The sequence below is a fragment of the Cetorhinus maximus genome, chromosome 19 (assembly GCF_964194155.1).
Source record: "Cetorhinus maximus chromosome 19, sCetMax3.hap1.1, whole genome shotgun sequence".
Classification (NCBI taxonomy): Eukaryota; Metazoa; Chordata; class Chondrichthyes; order Lamniformes; family Cetorhinidae; genus Cetorhinus; species Cetorhinus maximus.
The window spans coordinates 91,620,083-91,629,115 of NC_135897.1; the positions used below are offsets into that span (position 1 = coordinate 91,620,083).

The following is a 9,033-nucleotide window of genomic DNA, read 5'->3' on the forward strand; positions in this document are numbered from 1 at the left end:
TTATTCAATTCATGCGGGAAAAGAAAGAGCACCATATATTCCCGATAACTGAGATACTGGCTGCTGCTTCTATGCAGAGTGGAACTTTGGTGATGACATTCCTGTGGTGGAAATCATGTATGTTCAATCACCAATTACAGTAGGGTAAGAGGATTTGGTTGTAATCCATCTATTCATGCTTCTCATTGGGCACTTTGTGAACAGTAAAACAGAGTTCCATTTTTGTGACTTACACCGCCTCTGCAAACTTAACAAATAGATTCAGTAGCAAAGAAAAAATAGTCCTTTCTATTGTAGATCCACACTAGAACAATTCAGCATTAGATCTACTGATTCTTTTATCATTATCCTGATCATGTACCAGAAACATCACACAAAACACACTCGAGATCACATTTTAATAGGATGAGCAGAAATGTACAAATACTGAAGCGTTACTATTTCAAGAGAACCGATACTGAATATATATTCAAAATCTTAAAAAGGGGTGACCTCAATGTCAATTGAATAACTTACCTCAACTAATCCCTGGCACATCTGATTATTAATAATTGGCACGTGTTTCGAAGGGAAATTGTGTTTTATCAGTATAACTGTTCAGAAGGACTGGGAAATAAAATAGACAAAAAGAACCAGGAAAGATACGTGATATCAAACTTACTTGTGTCAACACAGCCGCTCTGTTCCCTCCAGTCTCCCAGAACTACACCAGCTGCATCACAGGCTGAAGCGTATGACTTCAGAGCGTTGCACAGCAGCACAGAATCTCCTCCAGTGGCACAATAATCGTACACACAGCTTTCAAAGTACAACTGAGGAGGGATATACCAGTGACAATCTTTGAAAGGACCATTGCTTGCCAAAATAATTTTGCAGTGTTCCTCGGCCTCTTCATTTGACGATGGCTCACAGGTCGGTGGCGGTGGAGCGGTTTGATTACACCTATGCAAGGAAAATCATGTATGATTCCTGTCCTAAATAAAGAAATCTTCCATTTTATTTCATCCTCCTCAAATGCCAATGAATAGGGAAGGGAAAAGAATACTAGCTGCTAACAAAACTGGTCCCTCAAAATACATCCAAAAGATACGAGCATACTTCTATTATGCATCTGTGATATTTCAATATCATATATCCCAATACCAATACTAGAAAATTCATTTCACGTTTGCACTGCACTGCAAGCCATACAGGTCAAACAGGACTAAACACACATGTTCATTTGGACATTTACAGGAAGTCCCAGGCTTGCTGTCATGTAAATCAATCCCTTCTACATCAACCAAATAGTACACTCATTGTACCTGATGCCATAGCTCCTCGTTCTCTGCAAAGTCTTACCAGTCACACTGCATTTACCTTAATTGACAATACGGTGCAGGAAATACTCACAGCCAGTCATCATCAGTAACTCTCCAGCTGTTTCCAAATTGATTGGAATCCAAGGCTAGAATTCCATCTGGCTTCAAGAAGTCATCCAGCTGGTCATCTGTATAGGTACCACACAAGCCACACAGCTGTCCTTTGTATCTCTCATCCACCACTACAAACAGTTCATCATCTCCATTAAACTTCAGCTGAAGACCAAAGTCCGTCTGGACCACGACAAATGATCCTACCAGTGAAACTCTGACTGAAGAATGTGGACTCACAGGGAGCTCAACCCTCACTCCATCAACCTAAACAAAACATTACCACCATTAGTAATACAACTACCTCTCTTCAACACTACATTAATTCCGAAAACTCCACCCACCAGGAACATTACTCACATAAACAAGCTTATTTTTCCTCACTGCAACATGAAGGTCATCAAGTCGCAAAGCAACGGAATTCATAGCAGACCATGTTGGGCTGCCTCTGTGCTCGTTCCGACTTGTCACAGAAAATTGAACGGACGTATTTCCACAAGTCTCAGTCACAGTATAATTGCAGGCACCCTGGAAGTGGTACAGTTTACTGTCAAATGTCGTATAGTGCGGGTCACCGTAAATGTGGCAGTTCGCAGTGTCTGCTCGGTGACATCCCAAGTTTCCATCCTGCACTTTGCAAATTTCCTCTGGTCCACAAGACGCCGCTTCGCACTCTACCCGGTCATTCCCAGTGCATCGGCACCGCTGTAGACATCCCTCTTCCCAGAACACTGTCCCTTTCTGACAGACAAACAGCAAGTGTTATTTTCAAAATTGCTACATGCTCCTCAGGTAAGCAGCAAGTTGCACGCACAAGAACCTTATGGTAGGTGCCAAAAACACTTACTATTGCTCGTACAACTTACTTCGTAGTATTTGTTGTTGTAGATGCAGCCACACTTCTCAACAGGCACACAGGAACTTCCACTGAGAACAAAGTCCATGTTACACTCACAGTCCTCCACACAGGGCTTGCTGCAGTTCTCTGGAGCAAAACGGTCCGTGCATGTGGCCGGACAAGCACTGCCACATGCATTGTAGTGGCTATTCTTTGGACACTTGACAGCTGAAAGCAAAGAAGGTACAACAAAATCTTTCAGCTTTCTGAGACCAGAAAATGTCTACAATCGAGAAGTAAGACTTATGTAGAAAAAAACACACACACACATATTTTCTCAATCAACCTGGATCACAAGAATGGAAAGTATGAAAGAAAACATCTCAACAAATCGAAGTCAATGAACTCCAACGCGAAATTACAATTCTGTAACAAAATGAACCATATAACGCAATATCACAACAACAGTGACTTTTCTCAGGCGCAATGCTTCTCCGACTTCCAATAAGGAAATATTAAAGCAAAGACAACAGGAGCAAGCAAATACATACGACAGGAAGTGGAGTTTCTCCATAGTGGAATGGTCATTCCTGCACTTTGACACGCATCGGCATAGATTTGGAGGACGTTGCACAGAGCATCTCGGCTTCCTGCCAACAGGCACAGTTCAACGACACAGCTTTCGAAGGTACCACTGGGATTTATTACAGAGTGGCACTTTACAAATGGACCTTGCTGACTCGTGATCAGGCCACAGAAATCATCGCTTTGGTAGAGGATCTCATCAGCGGGCTCACATTCCCCAAGGCTGCCTGGGTCACAACCTGCATCATCCGGTGGCACCTTCCAGCTATTTCCCAGCTCATTCGAATCTTTGGCTTGCTCTCCATCGGGTTTCATGTAATCATCCTCTCTCAATCCATTGTAGTTTCCGCACATACCACAAGTCTGATTAAAATATCTACTCGGCACTTTCACCTCCACCGAATGATCAGTGTCATAGGAAACACCAAGCCCAAAATCTGTCGCCAGGACCACGTATCTTCCACTCCTACTCACACTCACCGCGCCACCAACTAGGGTCACGGGTAACGTCGTCCACACTTCATCAACCTGAACACAAGAGGAACATGGAGATTGAACAACACCCTTTCTAAAGCAGTCCTGCATCCTTTCACTCAATAGGCCCAACAAACGTCAACAGAGATCTGACTGCAGGAGTCGGGTGAAGACAATATTTAGCATCAGGTTGGTGCACATTTTATGCAGATCCACACAACACCCTCCTTAACTTTACATACAATTGGAAACTGTCAGATTAAGCATTCTAACACTCCTAACATTGCACAATACATTCCTGATCATTCACCTCCTACTGTAATAAAATAAAACTTTCAAATAAGGAACGATTCAGAATAATTCCAGCACATGATGCACAATTTTAGAAAACACAATCTAGCTAGAAGACACTTACCAACACACGGTGAGATTCACCCCTGACGATCCAAACACTGTGGCCGTGTACAGAGACTCCAACTCTCTGAACGTAAGATACTTTAGCGTTGCCCCGATTTTCATTTTTCGCTTCGATGTTGAAGTATGGAAGAGACGAGGAATTTGCGCACAGCTTGGCGATCGTATAGGTGCACGTCCCCATGAAGTGATGGGTCGCTTTGTCAAACGTATTGTAGTGTGGGTCGTTATGAACTCTGCAGATGCCGTATGCATGCGGATAGCAACCAGGAACTCCGTTCGCAACTCCACAGAATGAATCCGTACCACACGTTGAACTCCGGCACACTAGTTTACTGCCTGCAGAGGGACATTGACATTTTGTTGAACAGGTATCATCTGTCCAGAATTCAGATCCCACTGGGTAGTGTTTGTCTCCAGACCAGCAGCCACACTGACTTCTTGGCACACATCTGTCGTTGTAGAAAACGTAACCACTGTCACAAACACAGCCTTCTACACATGGCTGGGAACAGCTGGATGGAGCGTTGGGATTGACACAAGTAGCTGGACAGGCTGAGCCACATTGCTCATAGTGACTATTCACCGCACACTTCAAAGCTGTGAAGAGAATTCAAAAGATCATGCGTTACTTTTGCCTAAAATCCCTTCCATCTAACATTGTTCTGAAAAACTAAATGGTTCAAACGCACCTAAAGTGTTTATATCTCCACTAAGTATAACTTATACATCTAACAATCTAGCACTTACGGCAGAAGGTCTCATTCCTCCAAGCGTCCACTCTCACTCCCTTCGACTGGCATGCATCTGCGTATGACTGCAAACTACTGCACAGAGACCCTGTCTGCAGGTCTAATACACACAGGTCGTACACACAGTCACCAAAATAAGCCTTCGGGTCTATGACAGAGTGGCACTCTTTGAAGGGACCACCTGAATCTATGATTATTCCACAGTGAGATTTACTTTCTATGGTGTGCTTCTCATCGTCAGTACAATTTGGTTTGATGCCAATGTCAGGGATACACCTGCAAAAACATCAATGAGAAACGTTCAAAGCTAGAAGAAGTCTGCATGCAAACAGCATGACGATGGTCATTAAAAACTTGCACCTTTATGAAGGAACAGAGACAACCTGAACACTTCCATACAGTGTACCTTGTATCATTTTGAGTTTGCCAGCTGTTGCCCAAGCTGACGGAATCAAGCTCCATCACTCCATCTGGATTGAGGAAATCGTCTGTTCTGTCGTCGTTATAGTTTCCACACATTCCGCACACCTTCCCCTTGAAGACACTGCGAAGGGTTACCTCAGCTCGATGTCTCCCATCAAACCTCACTCTCAATCCAAAATTGGTGCTAACAACTACATACTTTCCACTTAGCCCAACATGGACACCAGAAGCGACTGACACAGGTAGCACCTCCACTTGTCCATCGACCTGGAGACATACAAACATTGATCAATTGATTCTTCAGCAAACAGACATTGGGCGTCCTTGATGAAGGTACCTAAAATATCAAACTCTTACCTTTACCACGCGTCCTTTCTCTAATGTTATTCTGTGATTGTAAACATTAACGTTGACATGTTTGACGTACGATACATAGGAATTCCCTGATCTGTGCTCATTTGCAGCTTCAACATTGAAATACGGCAGATTACTGTTGATGTCACATAGTTTTGATAGGGTATATGTGCACGTTCCCATGAAGTCGTGAGCTTGCTTATCAAAGGTATTGTAGTGAGGGTCACCTTGCACAGTGCAGGACGATTCTGAAAATTGCAGTACAAATATCAATTGCTGCTACCACCGTACATTTACGGCCAACTTGAATTATTTGATAGTCTACCGCTCTTTTCCTTTCTCGCATGCTGACTACAGTGTGACTGCTATCTTTTACTAACAAGGCATAGTATAGGCTCTGTCGGATCATTAAATCACAGAACTCTTTTCAAATGGTTCCATCCTGCCAGGAGTTTATACTCCTGTCCTTACTACTTCCCATCAATTACAGGCAACACAAACCTCAATGGCTGGTATTCTCCTGCTGCTCCTTCAGTTTGTGCCATGCAACAGGTCTTGCTGGCTGATAAATGTCCTAAACTTGCTTGATAACTGAGGAGGTTTGCGGATGACACAAAGATTGGCCGGGCGGTTAACAGTGAGGTTCAGTGCCTTGGGCTACAGGAAGATATAGACGGGATGGTCAAATGGGCAGATAAGTGGCAGATGGAATTTAACCCTGAAAAGTGTGAGGTGATACACTTTGGAAGGAGTAATTTGGCAAGGAAGTATTCAATGAACGGCATGGCACTAGGGAGTTCTGAGGAACAAAGGGACCTTGGCGTGCGTGTCCATAGATCTCTGAAAGCGGAGGGGCATGTTAGTGGGGTGGTGAAAAAGGCATATGGGACACTTGCCTTTATCAATCGAGGCATAGATTACAAAAGTAGGGAGGTCATGTTGCAGTTGTATAGAACCTTGGTGAGGCCACAGCTGGAGTACTGTGTGCAGTTCTGGTCGCCACATTATAGGAAGGATGTCATTGCACTGGAGGGGGTGCAGAGGAGATTCACCAGGATGTTGCCTGGGATGAAACATTTAAGTTATGAAGAGAGGTTGGATAGACTTGGGTTGTTTTCGTTGGAGCAGAGAAGACTGAGGGGCGACTTGATCGAGGTGTACAAGATTAGGAGGGGCATGGACAGGGTGGACAGGGAGCAGCTGTTCCCCTTAGTTGAAGGGACAGTTGAAGGGTCGCAAGGGGGCATAAGTTCAAGGTGAGGGGCAGGAGGTTTATGGGGGATGTGAGGAAAACTTTTTTACCCAGAGGGTGGTGACGGTCTGGAATGCACTGCCTGGGAGGGTGGTGGAGGCGGGTTGCCTCACATCCTTTAAAAAGTACCTGGATGAGCACTTGGCACGTCATAACATTCAAGGCTATGGGCCAAGTGCTGGTAAATGGGATTAGGTATGTAGGCCAGGTGTTTCTCATGTGTCGGTGCTAACTCGCTGGGCTGAAGGGCCTCTTCTGCACTCTGATTCTGTGATTCTGAGGTGGCTAGCAGAAAAACAAATGATACTCACAAGAGCACAGCTCAGCAGACAAATCTACTGGGCGATTCAAACATACTCATGTCACACCCAATCTCCCACAAAAACACTAAGAGTAAAGTAACGAGGCATATCCATGATTGGCACATAGGGTGAAATCTTCTGCTCTACCTGGTGGCCAGCTCGAAGACGGGAAGTCATTTAAGTATACGGGATTGTGGCATTCCAGAACACCGCCGCCATCCCACCTCCAACGGAATTAATTTCCGGGTGATGAGACCCATTGTCAACCTTCCCACCCCCTGCCAATTGCGGCTCTTATGTAGCCAATTAAATAAGCCACTTTAGGGCCTCATCCTGCCACCGATGACATTAGCCCCCCCTAGTAGGTAAGCAGGTAGGCCAGTCACCATGTGGTAGACACGGCAGCTGAAGCCATGCAGCCAGCTTGTCACCTTCCGGACGGGTTGGGGTCCCACAATCAAAGGCACTAAGTGCTGATCGAGGGACTAGACATGGGGAAATGGAGAAGGGAGTTAGCCCCTGCCTTGCTGCCGACACATCGCAAACCCTCCATCCGTCTGGAAGCAGCCACGACCTCCCCAGTGGCATTGCTGAGCACATGAGCTGCTGGCCGGTAGGCGAGACGTCCACCCCTAGCATTTTGATTCCAGAGGAAGGCCTGCTGCCGGTCACACCACTGCCTGACTGGCTTGTGGTTTGGTGGGCCTACCCAAAAGGGGACGACCTGGCTCCCTCATCCATTCTCCAGCTGGCAGGCAAGACCCCCGACGCCTCAACAAGATTCCGTCAATGAACTGTGTCATTACTCAGTCACACCGTTCTAACAGTGGGACTCAAAGCACGTGAGGAATCAACACAACAACCTGCTTGCCTTCCAGATCTTGGTGTTACATCATGCAACAACAAGCTTGTAGTAGACCTTCCCATTATTTGTTCACATTAGCAAATTAGCAAACTTATTTCTATGGAACGTTATCAGTCATTTTGTGAAGAATCAAATGGCTTCAGTAATATCTTTACTCAATTAATACAAACTGATTAAATGATTAATACAAATATAGGATGAGTGAACAAAGTTGAGTCTCTAAATACCTACTAGCAACTCATAGGCATTGAGACTGCAATACGAAAAACACAATCAATGTCCCACATCACATGTAAGCTGCTTTCATTTACCTGTTATGCCAGGAGTCACCGTATTGGCTGTAGTTGGAGTGCTCGTGGCTGTTGTGTCACACATGTCTGCAGAGTAAAAATGGTAAAACCTCAGAAGAATTTCCGTGTTATATCATAAACAAATCAAGTCAACTTTCCAGACAGGCCACATGTGGAAAACGAAAGAGGACAACACAATATGGCAAGAGATACAGCAAACACCACAATTAAAACCAATGCTGGACACAGAGAGGCTCTTTCCTCTGGCTGGCAAATCTCAAACACAGGGACACAATCTCACGATAAGACATCTATCATTTAGGATGGAGCAATTTCACTTCTCAGGGGGTTGTGAATCTTTAGAATTCGCTACCAAAGAAGGTTGTGGGTTATCCATCGTTGAGTATATTTCAGGCTGAGACAGATAGCTTTTTGGGAATCTCAAGGAATCAAGGGGCTAAAATGGCATTGAGGCAGATCATCAGCCATGATCAGGTTTAATGGTATAGCAAGATCAAGGGGCAAAATATTCTACTCCTGCTCCAAATGCTTAAGATCTCAAGTTCATTTATCTTTCAGTCAGATCATCAACCGCAATCTATATCAGAACATTTGTCATGTCTACAAACCTCCACAGCATCCAGTATGGAAGGAGATGTCATCCACAGCAACGTCACTGCGATAGTCATTGCCCCGAACTGCCTCAATGAGGATCTTCAAGAGAAAGCATCACAATATCAGCAAGCAAAAGATGGCAATAGCAAATCAGACAATCGAATTCCACTAGCTCCCTTCCAGTAACACTGGGCAACAATTCACTATTTTGTTGAAACAACTTCAGATATCTCCTCTGATTTGTAATTAACAAGTTCTATTTCATCAAAGAGATCAAAAACTCCTCTTGAATTCAATTAAAGACACAAGTTGCCCGAGTTCATCACAAAACAAAATCGCAAAAAATCACAAGAATATTATTCATATAGTTCACCTGAGAATTGCCCGAGAGGTGTAGGCCCACTTCTCCTGCGATCCATTTGTTTCCCTTATTTCCTGTCTCCGACCACATTAGTAC

The 9,033-nt window shown here is 44.4% G+C and overlaps 1 protein-coding gene across 1 annotated transcript in view; it reads right to left on the reverse strand.

The window, feature by feature from the left end:
* The window catches only part of LOC144694278 (IgGFc-binding protein-like), a 51,047-nt gene extending 43,001 nt beyond the window's left edge, over positions 1–8,046 (reverse strand). The window contains exons 1-10 of the mRNA XM_078564616.1: positions 7,983–8,046; positions 5,256–5,500; positions 4,882–5,165; positions 4,474–4,751; positions 3,725–4,323; positions 2,802–3,363; positions 2,279–2,478; positions 1,773–2,153; positions 1,393–1,679; positions 662–942 (exon numbers count right to left, since the gene is read on the reverse strand). Coding sequence (XP_078420742.1) covers positions 662–942; positions 1,393–1,679; positions 1,773–2,153; positions 2,279–2,478; positions 2,802–3,363; positions 3,725–4,323; positions 4,474–4,751; positions 4,882–5,165; positions 5,256–5,500; positions 7,983–8,046 — 3,181 coding nt within the window. The remainder of the gene's footprint in view (positions 1–661; positions 943–1,392; positions 1,680–1,772; positions 2,154–2,278; positions 2,479–2,801; positions 3,364–3,724; positions 4,324–4,473; positions 4,752–4,881; positions 5,166–5,255; positions 5,501–7,982) is intronic.
* Positions 8,047–9,033: the final 987 nt, after the last annotated feature.